Genomic DNA, 20,237 nt, shown 5'->3' with positions numbered 1-20,237 from the left:
TCTCTCTCTCTCTCTCTCTCTCTCTCTCTCTCTCTCTCTCTCTCTCTCTCTCTCTCTCTCTCTCTCTCTCATCTCTTTCTATCTCTGTAGATCTACATATCTGTTCATTTCTATCAGTATATATCCATCAGTCTATCTACCAAGCAAAGGCAGTAATACTTTACTTATTGTTATTTGTTTATTTTAGAATCAGGAAAAAAAGATGAGAGCTGAGAAGTAGGTGGGAAAAATTCCCCTGAGCAACTATTTAGGGCCCTTTTACTCCCATTCACTAAAGCAGATACATTCTCCTCTGTAGGATGGACTTTTAGGAACCTGGTTAAAATTTTTAGATTTAAATAAATCAGTCAACAAGTCATTATTAAGTGTGTGTCAGACATTGTGCTAAGGCTCTAGAGCAGTGATGGTGAACCTTTTAGAGACAATGCTGATCCCGTCCCCACCTCATGTGCCTCTCCCCAGCCCCTCAATCTTACCCGGGACAGGAGAGATAAGAAGTGCTCCCATTGGGCTGCTGAGCAGAGCGGTGGATGAAGTGAGGAGTGTCCTCAGGAACATGGAGATGGGGAGGGGAACAGCTCCACCCCAAGTCTCTCTGGCAGAGATTGCAGGCATGCCCATAGAGAGGGCTCCTGCACATGTGTGCCATAGGTTCACTATCATGGCTCTTAGGGATACCAATTTCAGGAATGTAATAGAGGAAGGACCATAACTTTTAGTAGGGAAGATAACCTACATACAGAATAAATATAAGAGGATAAGGACAAATAAAATTTAAATTATTCCTATTTACTGGTCATCATCATAAAGTTAATTTATTTTATTTTTTTTAGAGTTTGAAAGTTAAAAAAATTTTTTCCCCTGCAAGAAATTTAAAAAGGACTGTTAGAAGCAGGGCCATTGATGACTCCTAGAGAAGCGATAGCTGAAAGTCTGAGCAGATACCATCTCTGTAAAAGGACAGTGATTTGGTAGAAGACAATCTGTCCTATACTCTCCAGTGCCCTGGAAGACAATACTTTAAAGGCACTGGACTGGAAGCTTCATCAAGGTCCTGGTGGGGAGAAAGATCTGCTTTATTTAAATGTTGACATCCTGGCTCTCTGCACCAAACTCAGTCTTTGCATAAAGTAAATACTTAATAGATGTTTATCAAATAAATGTTTGACAAGCTACATAGTGTAATAGTTGATCATACTGCTGACCTCGAATCATCAAGAGGTCAATTTATTTTTAGTAAATAGTCACCTTAAGAGGGCGAGAATATCTATAGTACATTTTGGAAAGATACCTGACAGTTAACTTTTAAAAAAAAGTTTTGCTGCTTAAAAATGGGATAAACTTTGGGTGTCAAAACCCGCTTATCTCCCAGACCAAGCATGATAGGAGTGCTTAACATCCCAGAATAGATTACTGCTCTTAAGACCAGAGTTCAAGGCCTGCCTCTGACACTCCCTGCTTGTGTGACTGTGGGCAAATTATTTTAATATCTTTGAGCCTGTTTCCTCATCTGTAGAATGGAGAGGGTTGGAGTAGATAACTTTTTTTTTTTAAACCCTTAGCTTCCATCTTGGAATCAATACTGTGTATTGGTTCCAAGGCAAAAGAGTGGTAAGGGCTAGGCAATGGGGGTCAAGTGACTTGCCCAGGGTCACATGGCTGGGAAGTGTCTGAGGCCAGATTTGAACCCAGGACCTCCGTCTCTAGGCTTAGCTCTCGATCCACTGAGTTACCCAGCTGCCCCCCTGAGTAGATGACTTCTGAAGAGCCTTTCAGCTCAGGATCTCTGATGCCTGATCTTGTGTTACTCTAAAATAAGGAGATATTGAAGCATTTCACAAACTGATGAATGATGAAATGCCCCAGGAGTGTGGCCCCATTTGCTACCCTAAAATAATATAAATAAAAAAGTAAAAAATAAAATACAAAGTAATAAAAAAATACCCTGAAGGAGACCTCCCTGCTATGCTCCTTATTTCACTCTTGTGTCCTCAGTTGCCTCTTCTGACAAGCCTGCTTTCTATTGTTCCCTTTTTCTTCCTGTCAGCAGGGCAGGATCTGGGTGGATGATGGCCCCAAAGAACAGATGGGGCTCTTTGGGGCCTGCCTTCGAGGCCCTGCCAAGCCGTGCAGAGCAGGCTACGGCGAGGGTCTGAAAACACCACGAAACATTATAGCAGATGCCTCTGGAATCCCGCGCCTCCTGTGTGCCTAGAGCCGGGTCAGCAGCAGCAAAGGGCTGACGCTGTTGGGCACCAGCCTTCGAGCTGGCTTGTGCTGATCCGCTAAAGATCCTCAGAATCAGTGAGGGGTGAAGGCCCCCCCCACAACCCCCTCTCACGTTGCCCACCGGTTCTGGGATGATGCTTCTGGGCATTCCTAGAAAATGCAAAGTCTGGTGTGTCTGTAGTCCTCTGCCGTAGACCTCCTCTGTATTATCTTACGCAAAGCGACCAGCCCGTATTACAGTCCATTACATTAACTTTCTCTCTCTCTCTTTTTAAATTTTCAGGCTGAGGAATCTTGTAAATGTAATGGCTGGAAAAACCCCAACCCCCCGCCCACCCCTCCCCGGGCAGACCTGCAACAGATCATCGTCAACCTCACCGAGTCCTGCCGTAGCTGTAGCCACGCTCTCGGTAAGCATCGGACCCCCAAAGTCTCCCCCGCCGCCCCCCCCGATCGCAGAGGGACGCCCTGGCTTCTGTTTGACCGCCGGACGTGTTCTGATCTGACTCTGCGTCAAACCGGACGGAAGCGCAGCTCCCCCACGCTTGACCGTCGGATCGGAGAGGTCCGTGGGGGAGCCCTCACTGCCCCGTCTTCGCTCTTCTTTTCTTCGGCTCCCTTATTAGAGCGGCTCCAGCCTTCGGAGCTCTCTGACATCAGAGAACTTGTCGGATGAGATGAGACACTGGCTTCTGCCTCCAAGACCGAAGCCACCCTCTGTAATTCCCTCGTCTAATTATTGTTATTATTGCTTCAGGTTTTTTTTTCCTTGGGCTCCTTCCCTGTGATGTTTTCTCCTTTCCTTTGATCTCTGGTGGCACTAATGATATTTATCACATTTGTTGTCCTCTCTGACCCTCTCCACAGTTGGTGTGTCATGACTATTTTGCAAATGAAGAAGCTGAGGCGTAGCAAAGTTAAATGATTCGCCTAGTGTCCAAGACAGGACTCAAACCTATTTTGGGTGGTTGTCTGTAATATCTCGGTTTATTTTTATTTTTTTTTAAACCCTTACCTTTAGTCTCAGAATCAAAGTATGGGTTCCAAGGCAGCAGAAGAGTAAAGACTGGGCAGTTGGGGTGAAGGGACTTGTCCAAGGTCTCAGAGGAAAGTTAATTAAACATTGTCCTAATGAGATGTTTAAAAAAGTAGCAATAACTGCCTTATTTATTGGGATCGGCATTAGGTGCAAAGAGGAAAAATCATTTGGAATTCTTCTTTTTCTTAAGTAGACAAGGAGGTCATTGGAAAAATTGCTTGCCTGCTCTCATTCCAAATCAAAAAGGTTTTGTGCCCTTTTTTCTCCTCTTTCCTTTTCCCAGAACTTCACTCTTTAAGATAAGTTGATAGGAATGTTTGCATTTCCTGTCTGTCCTTCAAGGATGTATTATATTAGCTCTATAATTCTCATTGAGGTATTTGGCCATTTCCATTCAGTAGCAACCACCACCTCCCTCCCAGGATTGCTCCGTGAGCTTTCACTTTCCTTTTTTCCTGGCACTGAGTAGCCTCTCCTCGTCTATAAAATGTTTGCTATTCAGTGAAGTCGGGTTATCATTTTATTGCATTTGGCCAAAGGCCATCTCGAGACTCGCAGGAAAATAAGACCTCCTGGGAGCATTATCTGGGGAGTATGCTAGAGCAGTAGTGTTTCTGGGCGAGGAAATATGTAAACTTTTAAGGTAATTAATGTCATAAAATAAATAAGAGATTTTTTGGAAGAGGATCTCGACCTGTTAGAAAATGAGCGTAGCTGGTTCCTCATGCGGAAACTCTCGCCACCCTTGCAGATTGGTTAGCACGCCTCAATTTGAACTTAAAATCTTCTCCAGTTGCCCAGGGCTCCAGGAGAGGATGGGGGACTTACCCACGGCAACACAGAAAGCCAGGGCTAAAAGAAACATCCGACAGGTTACAGGTTACAGCCGTGCCATGTTCTAAGTCAATTAACCTTTTCTAAGATTGCTCTTGATTGAATACAATTTTGGATCACTCCCAAGACAAACTGCCAGGGTCCGGAAGAGGGGCTTCCAGCTCAGGCGCTCTGCAAATACAGGCCGGTGTTGTCTCGGATATGGGGTTTACACATACTGTTGGTCCATAAGAACTAGCCTTGGCTATGGGCAGATCAGCCCTCCTCCGGGGGCAGGTTCTGTTCTCCAAGCCAACCTCTGGCCCCTCCGGACTAAATAGCAAAGCCCGAAGTGCTGGGTGTAGCCTGCTTTGTTAGAGGCTGACTCTCCCCTTTTTCTTCTCTAGCTGTGAGAAATTGTGCCCTAAAGTGGGGGGAGAAAAAGGGTCTGACTTTCAGTTCTGTTTGCCTTATTGTGGGTTTGTGGTCCCCTTGCTGGAGGGTTTGGAGGGGGGCGTCTGTGCCAGGCACTTCTCCTGGCTGGCTTTCGCTTTCATTTCTCCAAACTGAGAGGCTCGTATTGGAGCAGGATTATGCTTTTAAATGCATCAGATAAAATATAGAGGCTCCAAAAGGAAATTTAAGGTTGGTGAAAGTCAAGATGGAATTCCTTCCCCCCTACTCTCCTTTCCACTTTCTGCATTCACATTCTCCCTGAAATCTATCCACAAAATCCTCACCAGGGCCTGTGGATCCCAGATCACATGCTCTTAGAGATCCCTTCTGGCCCTAAATCCTGGAATTTGCATCAAAGATGCTTAAGTGCAAATAATATTTATTCCTCTTCATTACTCCTCATACTTTTCATTAGGTTTTATTTTGTATTATCTTCCTGGAATCAGGAAGACCTGAGCTCACATCTGGCCTCAGACACTTACTAAACCGTATGACCCTGGGCAAGTCACTTCACCCTGTTGGCCTCAGTTTCCTCCTTTGTGAAACGAGCTGGAGAAGGAAATGGCATTTTCCAGAAATCACTCCAGGATCTCTGTGAAGAAAACCCCAAATAAGGCCACAGAGTTGAACATGACTGAAGAGACTGAACCACCAAAACAAAGAAAACTTGTGCAAAAACATGAATAAATATTCCATGATTTATATAAAAGAAAAAGGGGAAAAAAAGGCCCAGATTTGGCATTCTCTATTTTTCCATATAAGCGATGGAGTACGGTGGTTGGACCATGGGCAGTCATGCCCTGAGAACCTACTCTTCATGCTCTCCTTTGGCCAGTCCTGCCTCATGATGGAGAAAGTAACGTGTGTGAATCCTGCTCGGACCCCGGACATCTTTAACAGCATCAGACGTTCCTGGACGTGACCTTGAGCGAAGTCTCCGTGGGGCCCGACGCTCTTCGTCTCAGTCTGCGTGTTTTCACTGGCTTTGGGGTGACAGAACTAACGATCTTTGTGGCAGTTGGTGTTTGTGGCGTCCGCAAAGTAGAATTGCGAGGGGGCTAGATAGACATTATAAATTACTCGTGCAGATTCCTAGATCTTTTTTTGGCTGTCCAGCAAGCAAGAAACCTTTAGCAAACACTTATTATTTGCTTGCTGTGTGCAAGGCACTGAGCCAAGCTCTAAGGATACAGTGAAAGGCAGAAGACAGTCTCTGCCTTCAAGAAACTCATCCTTTAAAAAAGGAAGATGGCCCATAAAAAGAAGAGGAAGGGGCAGCTTGCTAGGGGGCTCAGTGGATAGAGAGCCAGGCTTAAGAGATGGGAAGTCCTGGGTTCAAATGTGACCTCCTATACACTTTCTAGCTGTGTGACCCTGGTTAAGTCACTTAACCACCATTGCCTAGCCCTTACCGCTTTTCTGCCTTAGAACTGATGTTTAATATCCATTCTAAGACAGAAAGTAAGGATTTAAAGAAAAAAAGATGAGAAGGGGCAGGTAAGGAAGCACAGTGGCACAGCCAGGTGGAAAATGAAGAGATGGCTGATCCGGGCAGCATCCTGAAATGGAACACCTGGAAGGAGAAGCTGGATCGTGGCTCCTCCTCATCCGTCTGGATTTGTTCAAGTAATGGAAGGATTTTCCATCCTAAGTCAGGCTCGAGACGAGCATCAGCCCGAGCTCCCTGCCACCTGGGGCTGTTGCCTGTCTTGTCAGGAATCCCTCGTGCTTTGTGCTTTGTCACCCTCTCCATTTCCTGTACTTGTCAGAGCAAAGCCGTCCCTGGGGCTTGATGTCAAGTGATGATAATCATCGGAGCCATGGTTGGGTCTCCGCTGCTACCTGCCTCCGTGTTCTTGCTCTGATGTGATGCAAGTGAGAGATCGGGGCTGCTTCTGCGGTCTCTGTGCTCCTTCTCTCTCGCATCTCGCTCTCCACGTGATCCTCGACCCGTCTGAGTCAGGAAGCCTGTGAGGACGTTACACGGAGCAGAGGAAAGAGCCCTCGGCTGGAAGTCGGGCGTCCTGGGCTCCATCGGCTGCCCTAAAGCCTATTTGATGCATCTCGGTGCCCAGCTTGCCGTAAGACTTGGGGCAATTTGCTCATTCTCTCCAGGCCTTGTTCCCTCATAGCCCTCAGATGACCCTTAATCATGAAATACTGTGATTCCTAGTCTTGGTAGACATGAAAAGTTTTTTTATTTAAGCCCTTACCTTCCTGAGTATTGGTTCCAAGGGAGAAGAGCAGTAAGGGCTAGGTAATGAGGGTTAAGGGACTTGCTCAGGGTCACATAGCTAGGAAGTGTCTGAGGCTGGATTTGAACCCAGGACCTTCAGTCTCCAGACCTGGCTCTATCCCCTGAGTCATATAGTTGCCCTCTTGGCAGATATTTCATTTATTTATTAATTTACTTATTCATTCATTTGTTTATTTATCTGTCAACTCATTTACTTGTTAACTACCCATTCACCTATTTATTTACTCACATATTCACTCACTTATTCATTTATTTACTTGTCTACCCGCCATTCATTCACTTATTTGTTCATTCATTTATTTATTTGTTTGTTTTGATGGGAAGGATTTTATTTTTTTACTTTTTAATTATATTTTTATTTTTATTTTGGATATTTTCTCAAAGTTACATATTTCATGTTCTTTCCCTCTCCCGAATTCCCCCCCCCCCTTAGCCAACGCACAATTCCACTTGGTTTTACATGTATCATTGATCAAGACCTGATTCCATATTATTGATAGTTGGATTAGAGTTATCATTTAGTGTCTACATCCCCAATCATATCCCCATCGACCCATGTGTTCAAGCAGTTGTTTTTCTTCTGTGTTTCTCCTTCCACAGTTCTTCCTCTGAATGTGGCTACTTTTCTTTCTCATAATTTCCTCAGCCTTGCTCTGGATCCTTGCATTGCTGCTAGTAGTCCCTTATGTTTGATTGTACCACAGTGTATCTGTCTCTGTGCACAATGTTCTTCTGGCTCTGCTCCTTTCACTCTGCATCAATTCCTGGAGGTCATTTCAGTTCACATGGAATTCCTCCAGTTCTTTATTCCTTTGAGCACAATAATATTCCATCACTAACAGATATCACAGTTTGTTTAGTCATTTCCCAATTTTTTGCCACCACAAAGAGCGCAAATATAAATATTTTTGTACAAATCTTTTTCCTTATTATCTCTTTGAGGTATAAACCCAGCAGTTGTATGGCTGGATCAAAAGGCAGATAGTCTTTTAAAGCCCTTTGAGCATAGTTCCAAATTGCCATCCAGAATGGTTGGATCAATTCACGTTATGTTTGATTGTTTGATAGATATTTTAACAAGCTTGTTCTACTTGGCAGCTGTGGGACCATTAGTAACTGCAGAAAAAAACGGAGTGTTCCCATCCTGGGAAGGAATTTGTGTTATGAGACCGTGGGTCGTATGAACATAGTTTGAGAGCTAGATGTCATCTGATCCAACCCCATCATTTTACAAATAAGGAAACTGATATATTGGTACTAAGGAAACCCAGAGGCTGGTGAGTTCTCCAAGATCATACAGATAGGGAGTCAGTGCGAGAGCTGAGATTTCAACCCAGGTTCTGCTGCTCCAAATCCATTTGTCTGCTATCAGTTTTGTTATTGGTTCATTAGAATTTGGCTTGCCCCAGCATTTGTCAAGGGAACCTGATGCGAACACCTCTGATCGTCTCTTCCTTCTTTCTTTCTCCCCAGTTTTTCTGTTGATAAAAACCCTGGCTTAGAATGGATGATGTATAGACGATGTCTTTATGCGCTGCCTGGCTTGAAATTAACTTGTTTTATTTGTCTATACTTTGTATTTACTCATCTACACATTGTATGTGGATGTTTTTATGTGAGGACCCCTCTCCCCACCAAAAAAGTTAAAAAAAAAATAACCTATATCTTCTGCTGTCTTAGTATCAATTCTGGGACTAGGCAATTGGGGTCAAGTGGCCAGCCCAGGGTCACACAGCTAGGAAATAACTGAGGCAAGATTTGAATGTAGGTCCTCCCTACTCCAGGCATGACACTCTTTCCACTGTGCTAATATAGTAGGTCCTTTAAATTCTTTTTAAAATCCTTCCTTTCTATCTTGGAATTGTTACTAAGTATGGATTCCAAGGCAAAAAAGGGGTAAGGCTAACCACATTTCCCTGTTTAATATTAAAGGAAAACAATTTTGGAGTGTGGGCTCTTAACCTTTTTTGTATCCTGGGCCCTGTTTGGTATATGGTGAAGAGCTCATGGACTCTGTGACAGAGTATTAATATTAATTAATAAGAGGGGAAACAAGTTATTGAAATAAAAATGTAATTTTTTCCCCGTCCAAGCTCATGGACCTCATGAATCTGTCCAGGGGTTTCTTGTGATGAAAACCTTTTTGAGGGCACCATGCAAGAAATCAGATTAGAGAGCAAAAGAGAATGAAAGAGAGTTGGGGGGAGAGAGGAAGGACAGATAGAGAGAAACAGAATGGGGAGAGAGTGGGGAGGCAGAGAAGGGGCAGAGGGAGGCGAGGAAGAAGAGGGAGAGAGAAGGGCAGAGGCAGAGAAACAATAGAATTGAGGAGGTGGTAGGGGGATGGAGGAAGAGAGAGAGAGAGAGAGAGAGAGAGAGAGAGAGAGAGAGAGAGAGAAAGAGAGAGGAGAGGAGAGAGAGAGAAGGTTCTGCCTGGCACATAGGGCAGGAAGTACTAAAATAATTGTTTAATGTTGGATTGTGTGGAATGGCAGCTGCTTTAAGCCTTTTCTGAATGTCTTTGTCTAAAGGCAGAAACAAGAGATGCCACAGTAGAGCTAATCTCGTTTTACTGTCTATAAATATACAGTACCTGTTTTGCCAAGCAAAAGGGACTCAGCCCTTTCAGACCTTTTCGATTTCTTTTCTCCTTAAAGACTTGGTCTCCCTATTGTTTTCAGGCCAGCCCCTCATGTGCCCTGTGTGGCACAGGTTCTGGTCTCTCCTCTATTCTAATGGTTCACCATGTTAATGCTAACCGTAGCCAGGACGCCCGACCTTGCCTTCGCCCGCTGCTGCTCCTCCAGAGAGCTCCAGGGTTCTGCCAGCCTTCAGCCTCCCGGGTGACAGGGATGATGGGCGAGTACCACCGAGCCTGACTCATGTCTCTGTTTAACCTCCTCTGGGCACACGGATGCCTGGTTCTTGGCTTAGCATTGTAGAAAGGCAATCCATGATATCTATTAGCTTTTTTCCAAACTTCAAAAGTAAGTCTTGGAAAATCATGTCCGTCAGTGCATTTGAACGCTCTGGCTCCGGGCTGGGATTTCACTGGCACGGCTACCTCCAGGATGGGGGAACATTTTCTACCGATGCACGGCGGTGCCTTCACTAGAACTTAGCGTCTTTCCAGACAGCATATCAGACAGGGTTCTGGACTTATATCAGGAAGACCCAAATTGTCTCTCAGACACTGAGCAGTGTGATCCTGGGCGCATTATTTAACCTCAGCCTTAGTTTGATCATCTGTGAAATGGAGATAACAATAGCATCTCCTTCACTGGGTTGTTGGGAGGAACAAAGGAAACAGAACCCATGCAAACCTTCAAGTGCCTTATGAATGATCCTCTAAAGAGCCGTGTGGCGCCATAAAGTGCTCTATAAATGCTCTGGATTATTAGAGATTTGCCAAGTGCACTTGAGAGGTCATGAGTGTCTGAAGGTCCCAGAGCCAGTATGGGGCAGAGGCAGGACCTGAACCCACTTCTTGCTGGCTCCAAGGCCACCTCTGTCTCCACGTGTCACAGCTGAGTGCTACCAAACTGAAATAAGCTTTAAGGACTCATCTGGGTGGGACTAGAGCAGTTCTCAACCATTTGTAGGTCTTGGTCCCTTTTGGCAATCTGATGATAACCACGAGCACCTCAGAATAATATTTTTATTTGCTTGTTTTTTAACCCCCTCACCTTCTGTCTTAGAATCAATACTGTGTATTGGTTCTAAGGCAGAGGAGTGGTAAGGGCTATGTGATGGTGGTTAAGTGACTTGCCCAGGGTCACACAGCTAGGAAGTGTCCAAGGCCAGATTTGAACCTAGGTCTTCCCATCTCTGGGCCTGGCTCTCATTCCACTGAGCCATCTAGCTGGTTCCCCAGAATAATATTTTTAAATTAAATAAATACATTTTAAATTCAGTATATTGGATAACAAAAGAATCCAATTATGAAATTTGTTAGAAATTACTAGAAAATTGTTAGAAAACGCTAAAAAAACGAAGTTTCTAGACTGCAGGTTAAAAATCTTGGACTAAAGGATTTCTCCGAGCTTTGATTGTACTCATTGCTTTTGCTTAACTCCTCCTGCCATCCCAGTAGGCCTCCCTCCATAATGCCCCCACTCCCCAATAATGGGGATAATCCACACATAGCACATGGCACGCATGGAGATCTGGTCTTTTCATCCATCGATCCATCCATCTATCTGTCCGTCCATCTACCCATCTATCCATCCATCTGGATGGTCAGATGCATTTATTAAGGCTTCATAGAACTCTGAGAATATTTGTGCCAGGCATTGTACTTGGCATTGTCAATAGGAAAAACAAAACTCTCCCTGTTCACCAGGAGCTTCTGCTTCACTATGGGCATGGGGCACGGGGCAGTGCAGAGCAACAGGAGCAACATAACATTGGGTGGACACTAGCAATGAGAGGTATTAGGACTAAAAGCCAATTCATCTTGGCTTAATGCAGCCAAGGGAGGTGATCCAGTCCCACCACAAGCACTGCAAAGGTGCCACGTGGGTAGAGAGTTAGCTATAGGAAAGCCACATTATTTTCTGTTCACCTAATCCTTTGCTACTCGCTACGGGTGAATGGGTGAGTGACCACCAAGGGCCAGGCTGATGTGTGTTTCCTATAAAATGGACAGCGATTTGTAAGCTGCTTCAGAAGATCCCATCTCATCTGTATGCCTGACTTGGGTTCCTGGTGCCCTGGGGTAGTGGGAAAGGGTGGGGAGGGCTCTGTTTTCCCCCTTCATTTAAGATTTCCAGCCTTGGGAAGTGAAACCATGTTAAAGGTGCTGGAGTCTGAATATCAGGCACAGAGGTGCCCTGCAAGCCTTCGGTAAGTTAGTGGCATCTTCACTGGCATCCTTACTTCTAGCCCTCCCTTTCAGATCCCAAGGAACTTAGAATCTGAAAAACAAAGCCTTACTACGTGACAATATCTAGAAATGTAGCCCATTTACCAGCAGAAATCAATCAATAAACAGTTAAGTGCCTGTTATGTGCCAAGGGGCAGCTAGGTGGCATAGTGCATAGAGCGCCAGGCCTGGAGACAGGAATACCTGAATTCAAATCCAGCCTCGGGAACCTACTACTGGTCAAATCCCTTAACTCTATTTGCCTCAGTTTCCTCCTCTGTAGAATGAGTTGAGGAAGGAAATGGAAGACCGCTCCTGTATCTTTGCCAAGAAAACCCCAAATGGGGTCCCAAAGAGTCAGCCATGACCGACAACCACCACAGTAACTGTGCCAGGCTGTGTGCTAAGCTCTGGAAAGCCAGCGTGCACGGTATTCCAGGCACACGCGTGTCACCAGGTTCTCTTGATTTATCGCAGATACACACTCAGATACACACGTGGCATTGTCCGAGTTTTCTGAACTCCAGGGCAAGGATGTCTCAAATGATGAATGAAGCTGGTGGCTGGAGAGGGTCCCGGGGCCAAGGTGTCTGTGCATTTCCCGTTTCTCTCAAGGTAACAGCTGCCCTGGGATTCTTGGCAGTGCCATCTTGGCAGATCGCTGTCTCTTAACACCATGGGTGTTTCCAAGTCTGACATAGCATAAAACAGCTGAGCGGGCTTCTTGGAGAAACTGAAAGCAAATAAAAAAAGGGGTTTCCTTTTCTTTACTGTCGAGGGGCTGAGGCCAACAGAGACGACAGATTTCTCAGACTCATTTGCTTGATGGGGGGCAAAGTGGGGGAAGGTTGGGAGGCCAGCGGTGGGCATGGCCCGTGTGGCAGTAGTTCCCAGAATTCAAGTCAAGAGGAGCTCAGTGGCCATTCTGTCCAAACTTGTAACTGATGGAGAATTCCTTCTACCACCGTCCCCGCTGGTAGCTGTTCATCCAGCCATTACTTGCAGCTCACCAGTTGGGCGTAACCCATCACTTCCTGAAGCAGCCCTCAGTTAGGCAGAGCCTAGAGATCATTCTGAGGCACTGAATAAGCTTTGCCTTGGGTCTTCCTCCCTGAAACTGCCCCTGCCTCTAGTTTGTCCTCTGGGGCTAAGCAGAAAGTGTGATCCTTCTTCCACAGGAGAGCCCTGCAAATATTTGAAAATGTCTCTGTGATTGCCTCTTCCCCCCCTCCCTTCTTTAGGGTAAACATCCATCACATAGGCAGAGGGCTGTAGTTCATGGGGTACTGACCTTGGGAGTCTGGTAGACTTGAATTCAAAGCTCCATCAGACACTTAACTAGCCGTGTGATCCTACAAAAGTCATTTAACCTGTCGTCGGTGCCTCGGTTTATTCATTTGTTAAATGAGGATGAGAACAGGACTTGTTTTACAGGGCTGTTGTGAGGGGCAGATGAGATGCTTGTAAAATGAAATGCAAGCCCCAAAGTGCTTTGTAAATGAGATTATTGTTATTTATGGAGAAGAACTCAAAACATTGGAGGTGACTTGCCCAAATTAGCCCATTCTCTTGTCACCCAGGTTGTTCTTTTCTCTGTGTACCTTTCCTTAAATCCCTTACCTGAAACATGCCAAGAACTGACACCTGTACCCCATGTGGTTTGCTCAGGGCAAAGTTTAGGACACTCCCAATGGGTGGCAGAATGGGTAGAGTGCTGAGCCTGGAATCAGAAAGACCTCAGTTCAAATTTAGCCTCAGACTCTCACTAGCTCTGTGGCCCTAGGCAAATCACCTCACCCAGCCTTCCTCAGTTTTCCCAGCTTTAAAATGGGGATATTAATAGCACCTACTTTATAGGACTGGCATGAAGATGAAGTAAGATACCTGGCATAGAGTAGACCCTTATTTCCTTCTCTTCCCCCAGTTTTCTTATCTGTAAAACAACAAATGAGAATAATAATTAATGCTTTCCTCCCTGCCTGGAAGTGCTCTCCCTCTAAGTGCTGCTGTTATCATTAGCTTTGGTAGATGTAATTTACCCCAGGGGGAGGGGAGGTGTGAAGGGAAGGCCTTTGACTTCCCAAGACCCTTAGTGTTTGCAGAGAAAACCAGGGTTAGTCAGCAGTGATGTTGACTCACAGAGTTTGAGGTTGGTTCTCCGGGGCCAGTTGGCAGCAGGCTTTTGAGTATCCACAGGCAAGGGGCGTGTGCTCAGACTGTTCCAGATGGGTTAGAGGAGGCACCGTGCCAGGCTCCCTGCTCTGACTCTATTGAGGCGATGGGGGTCTATTACAGAAGTGGACTGCTTTGTTCACACCAAGGCTTCCTTAATATGGCGCCATCCCAGTTTAGGAAAAGTTGCTTAAGGAATGAAGTGGGAAAAGGGAAGGCTGGATGAGGAGATGTGACAGTGGCTATTTGCATTAAAAATGATTGTTTTAGGGTCAGCTAGGTGGCTTATTAGATAGTCAGGCCTGGAAATGGGGGGTCCTGGGTTCAAGTCTGGCTGCAGATACTTCCTAGCTGTGTGACTCTGGGCAAGTTACTTCACCCCAACTGCCTAGCTAGCCCTTACTGCTCTTATGCTTCAGAACCAATACTTAGTATCAATTCTAAGTCAGAAGGTAAGGATTTAAATAGGATTTTTCAGTTGAGTATTTGATTCACACAAATTCATCGATCACACTCCATTTTGGTGGAATGTTGGGCGTCTCTTTACTTCTTTGTCCCTTTTTCTTCATCTCTAAAATAAACATTTTAGATGGGAAAATCTTTTGGAATAGGGCTTGTAGTAGATTTTCTTTGTTGGTAGAGGGACCTCTTAAGGGGAAGAAGCTCTTTGCAGTTCAGATGTGCACTTTTTATGCAGTTTGTAGGCTTGCAGCCGGGGTTCTCAATCTGGGGTTCATAAACTTAAAAATATATATAAGTAACCCATTTTGCTATAATTGGTTTTCCTTTGTAATCATATGTATTTTATTGTATATATGTATATAAAAACATATATTACATATTTATGCTTATTTTATGTGTATTGTATTTTATACATACACATATTTTACATGGATTTTCTATTTCTATTTTATCTTTTGTCCTTAAAAGACACTTTTCTGAGGTTTTTTTTTAGAAGAGGGGAAGCTGCCAGTGAGATTTAGGAGCACAAAAAAAGATGGAGAAACCTCCCATGGCTTTGAGAGGTTAAGCAGTGAGCCTTGGGCCACACAGCCAGTGTGAGGACAGAGTTTAAACCCAGGTCCTCTGTCACTCCAGATCTGCTGATATTTTCTAAGATATTTTCTAAGGCTTATTCTAGCTCGGAGAGTCCATGATTTAACATCCATTGCATAAAGTGAAGCATGGCCTCATGTCACATGGAGTGCTATCCAGAATGGAATGGACTGCCTTCAGAAGGCACAGGATCATATATCTGTAGCTGAGAGGGCCTCAAGAGTGATCTAGGCGTTCATATTTATTGATAGGAAAACCAGAGTCTTGAGAAGTTGACTGATTTGCTCAAGACCAACGGATAGGAAGAATCAGAGGGAGATTTTGAACCCAGCTCCCTTTGACTTTGGAGCCAGTGTTTATTCCTTCTTATTGGAAGTCAAAGCAAAGGTGAATAGAGACTCATTAGGTATATATATATATATAAATAAAAGAATCTCATCTATTGTATATATACAATNCTTGGAATAGATGGACATTGAGGTCCCTTCCAACTCTGAAGCCCTATGAGTCTAGGCATGGCAGGAGGTCTAGGCTGGGACTAGTCCATTGGCAGAAGCCACAAGTGGTTTGGTGCCGTCATATCCTGTGGACCTTGTGGACCGTGGTGGTCTTTGGAGTATATTTTTCAGAGGAAGAGAGAGCTGAAGTGAATCTTCCCAGATTTGAGGCACTTTTCAAGGAACAAGCCTCAAATAATGAAGTGTTCTAAGCCAGGATGGTAACAGGAGGAACAGAAAGAAAAGAATAAATGTAGATGACATTGAGAAGAAACAGCTAACAGATCTGGGTGGCTGATTGGATACCATGAGGCTGATGTTATACAGTGGAAGAGATGCCAGATTGGGAATCAGAATCTCGTTTTGTATTCCAGGTCAGATACAGCTATCATCTCTTCCCTTCCACTCCTGGCTCTCCCAAATCTTCTTTGGGTTAAACATTCAGAGTTTGAGAGGCAAAATGGTATAGTTTGTAAAGTCTTGAACTGTTGGGAGTCAGGAAACCTGAGTTAAACCCTACCTCAGACATTTAATAATGTCTAGGGGCTCTCTAGTCCAAGTCCCTTGTTTTTCAGATAAGGAACCTGTCTGTACCTCAGTTTTCTTGTCTGAAAAATAAAGAAGTTGGCCCAGAGAGCCCCTAACCTTTCTTCTAGCCCTACAAACTATCACTGTCTAGTCCTATGGGATAGGAAATTTGGGGTTTCAGGTATGAGAGAAGGAAACGTTGGTGTCACTTGCAGAAATAACGCAGTTAGGAGGGGGAGACTTTATTTTTGTCTTTAAAATTTTTTTTGGTTACATTTTGAATTCTGAGCTTTCTCTCTCCTTCCCTCCTTCCCAGTCCCACACTGGAGAAGGCCAACTTGTGACATATATACATACATACACACACATATATATATGAAGCCATACAATACATACTTTCGTATATCAGTTCTTTCTCTAGGGATGGATAGCTTCTTTCTTCATTGTTCTTTTGTAATTAATTTGAACATTCCTGTTACTCAGAATAGCTTAATCCTTCACACTGAACTCTTCAAACAATAGTGCCATTACTGGATATGACATTCTCTTGGTTCTGCTTATTTCACACTTCATTTTATCATGAGAGTCTTTCCATGTATGTGTAAAATTGGCCTGCTCATACTACTCAGTGGTATTGCTTCCTGATCATATACAACTTATTCAGCCATTCCCCAATTGATGGGCATTCCTTCCATTTCCATTTCTAGGTTACCACAAAGAGAACTACTATAAACATTTTAGAGAACATATAGGTTCCTTCCCTTTTTCCCTGATCACCTTGGGAAACAAGGCTTAATCATGGTTTTGCCAGTTCAGTTGGTATAGACAGTTTTATTATTCTTTGGGCTTAATTCCAGATTCCTCTCCAAAGTGGTTCGGTCAGTTCGCAATTCCATCAGTGGTTAATTTCCCCTTCAACAATCCTCTTCAACATTCGTTATTTCCCCCTTCAATCATTTTAGCCAGTTTGATAGGTGTGAGATAGTATCTCAAAGTTGTTTTAATTTGCATATCTTTAATCAATAATTTTATAGCATTTTTTCCAGATGGCTATATATATTTGATTTCTTCTTCCAAAAGCTGCTTGTTCATATCTTTGACCACTTAACAAATTGAGGAATGGCTCATATGGTAAATTAGACAAAAATTCTCTATACATTTAAGATAGGAGACTTATTCAAGAAACCATCTATAAAATTTCTTCTTGAATTTTCTGCTTTCCTTCTAATTTTGATTATGTTGGTTTTATTCGTTCAAAACCAGAGCCAGTTGGGGTGAAATGACTCATCCACATCACACAGCTAGGAAGATTCTGTCATTTTTGAACCCAGGGTCTGCCCTGACCAGGCCTGGCTCACTATCCACTGAGCCATCTAGCTGCCCTTCCATGTTCTAATTTATGATATCTCCCATTAAGTTTCATTCATGTATTCATTGTGACCTCATCTTGACAAATGATGCAAGATATTGGCCTCTTCCTAGTTTCTGCTAGAAATTATAGTTTTATATAAATGATGTGTTGGTTTATTTTCTATCCTGTTACTTTGCTAAAATTATTGTTTCAATTGACTATTTTTTTTTAAACCCTTACCTTCTGTCTTGGAGTCAATACTGTGTATTGGCTCCAAGGCAGAAGAGTGGTAAGGGTGGGCAATGGGGGTCAAGTGACTTGCCCAGGGTCACACAGCTGGGAAGTGTCTGAGGTTAGATTTGAACCTAGGACCTCCCGTCTCTAGGCCTGGCTCTCTGTTTCAGTTGACTTTTGAGTTGAATTGCTAGGATTTTCCAAGCATATCAACACATTGTTTTCTAAAAGAGGTAGTTTTATTAATTGCCTCATTGCCCATTCTGATTCCTTCAATTTCTTTTTCTTTCCTTACTGCTATTGCTAGCATTTATAGTACGATATTGGTAATAATGGACATTCATGTTTTACTGCTGATCTTATTGGAAAGGCTTATCCCTATTACAATAATGCTTCCGATGGTTTTAGTCAAACGTTTCTTTTCATTTTAAGGAAAAAAATCATTCATACCTATGCTTTCTTGTGTATTTAATAGAAGTGGGTGTTGTAGTTTGTTAAAATCTTTTTTTCTACATCTTTTGACTTAATCATGATTTTTGTTATTTTAATTTGTGATATAACCAATTATGTTAATAATTTACCTTATTGCAGTAACCCTGAATTCTTGGGATAAATCTTGCTTGGTCACAGTATATATTTTGTGATATGTTACTGTGGTCTCCTGACTAGTATTTTATTTTGCATTTTTAAATTAATCTTCATTAGTGAAATTGATCTCTAATTTTCTTTCTCTGTTTTTGCTCTTCCTGGTTTTGGTATCAGCCAAAACCATAATTGTTTTGTAAAAAGAAGTTTGGGAGGATTCCTTTGCTTATTATTCCAAAGAATTTATTTAATATTAGAACAATTTGATCTTGAAATGTTTGATAAAATTCACTTGTAAAACATCTCGTCCTCATTCTATTTTGTTAGGAAGCTCATTGAATTGGGAGTAGTTTTATATGAACTTTAAGTGGTATTAATAACAACTGGCTAATATTTAAGTCTCAGAGAGCAATTTTTATATATCTCACTTGATCCTGACAATAACTCTACAAAGTAGGTAATGGTATTTCCCCTGTTTTTTACAGAAAAGGAACTTGAGACTGGGAGATTCAGTGACTTGCCAGTATCACAGAACCAGTAAGTGCGTGAGGCAGGCTTCTTAGCTCCCAGCTGCCTGACACCAAACTCAGCACTCTAGCCTATGCCATCTAGCTGCATTTATAACTGTCAGTGGTAATGACTTGACATTTTGTGTCTGAAAACACCCCAGGAGACAACTGGCAGGGAGGGTTCAGAACTTGGGTGTGAGTTCAGGACCCTTCTAGAGTTGTAGGCGTCCTTAGCATTAACGGTGATGGTTTGGACTGTGAGAGAAGCAACGAGTGGTGGCCAGTTCCAGATGCAAGATGAGATTTGGTGATGATTGAGAAAGGACATTTAAATTTAGCCAGGAAAGGGTCACGTGCGATTTCTTGGGCTCTAGAAGGATGTTGGAGAGGATCCAATAAACAAATGCAGATCACTCCCTCCCCGTTTATGTTGTACAACTTGGCAGTAGCTCTAACTAGGTAGGATTTGAGTTGCATCTGACTCATTCCCCAAAGCAGCTATGCCAGAGCCTTTTTTTTTCTTCTTTAATCCCACAGTCTATCCCTTAACCCCTGCTTACAGCTGATGGTCTCGACTTACCTTATTCATCTTGAGCTTATCTCCTCCTTCCAGCAACACTCAGTCTTTCATCTTTCCCTGACTTCTTAGTCCAGGGCTCCTTAACATTTTTGCTGTCCTGGACCCCGTTGGCAGCTTGGTCTATAACCCAGATTTCTTTTTTACAATAAGATTTCAAATACATGAAAATAAAATACATAGCATTCAATACAGAATAGAAATTCTAAAAATACTTTTAAATGTTCACAGACTAGGGGCAGCTAGGAGGCTTCACGGGATTGAGAGAGCTAGGCTTTGAGATGGGAGGTCGTGGATACAAATCTGGCATCAGACACTTCCTAGCTGTGTGACCTTGGGCAAGTCACATAACCCGCATTGCCTAGCCCTTACTACCTTGGAACTAATACACAGTATTGATTCTAAGATGTAAGGTAAGGGTTAAAAAAGAGATGCTGTTATTCTCTTCTATCCTCCTACAGCTAACTATCTATGCTTCAGGTCATAACATCACTGAGCCAGAGCTGGAGAATAAGCCTCTTTTTATAGCTACTTGTGCAGGGGCCTCTTCTCCTCAGCTTAGCCCCTCCCTTTTCTAGAATCTCTGCTTCACTTCTTCCCCATCGCTTGCCTCCGAATATTTTTGAAACCTAGAAGCTGACAATCGAAAATAAAGAGGGAAATGAGTATTGCTCACGGAGCCAACCTTCTTAGAGCTCATTTGCTTTGTGTGAATTTTTATCTTATTCACAACAAGCAATGCATGTGAAGATGGTTTTTAGATAAAGCAGCCCATACCTTTTGATGATTTAAAGTGCTTAGAAATAACAGACTTAATTTTGGCCGGTATGGTGCAGTGGTCACGCCAAAAATTCATTGCATCATACACAGCCCTTCCTTGGCTTAAGATTTCTTTCAGATCATTGTCATTGGAAGGTAGTGAAGCTGCCTGAAGAAGACATCTTCTTTAGGGTGCCTTCCCCCCTCTGGCCAACAACTGGTAAAAAAAAAAAATTGTGGCTTAGTTGGCTCTTGTAGGCTTAAACATGGCTCCCCAAGGCTTCACTCCTTGTGACCTGAAAGGGAGAATT

The 20,237-nt window shown here is 43.3% G+C and overlaps 1 protein-coding gene across 1 annotated transcript in view; it reads left to right on the top strand.

The window, feature by feature from the left end:
- The first annotated feature begins 403 nt into the window (after positions 1-403).
- KAT2B (lysine acetyltransferase 2B) overlaps positions 404-20,237 on the top strand; it is a 95,221-nt gene continuing 75,387 nt past the window's right edge. Inside the window, exons 1-3 of the mRNA XM_044678887.1 lie at positions 404-535; positions 2,051-2,209; positions 2,513-2,639. Coding sequence (XP_044534822.1) covers positions 404-535; positions 2,051-2,209; positions 2,513-2,639 — 418 coding nt within the window. The remainder of the gene's footprint in view (positions 536-2,050; positions 2,210-2,512; positions 2,640-20,237) is intronic.

This window comes from Gracilinanus agilis, chromosome 5 (genome assembly GCF_016433145.1).
Source record: "Gracilinanus agilis isolate LMUSP501 chromosome 5, AgileGrace, whole genome shotgun sequence".
Classification (NCBI taxonomy): domain Eukaryota; kingdom Metazoa; phylum Chordata; class Mammalia; order Didelphimorphia; family Didelphidae; genus Gracilinanus; species Gracilinanus agilis.
Note: the sequence above shows the minus strand (reverse complement) of the source record. Positions and strands in the feature narration are given on the sequence as shown.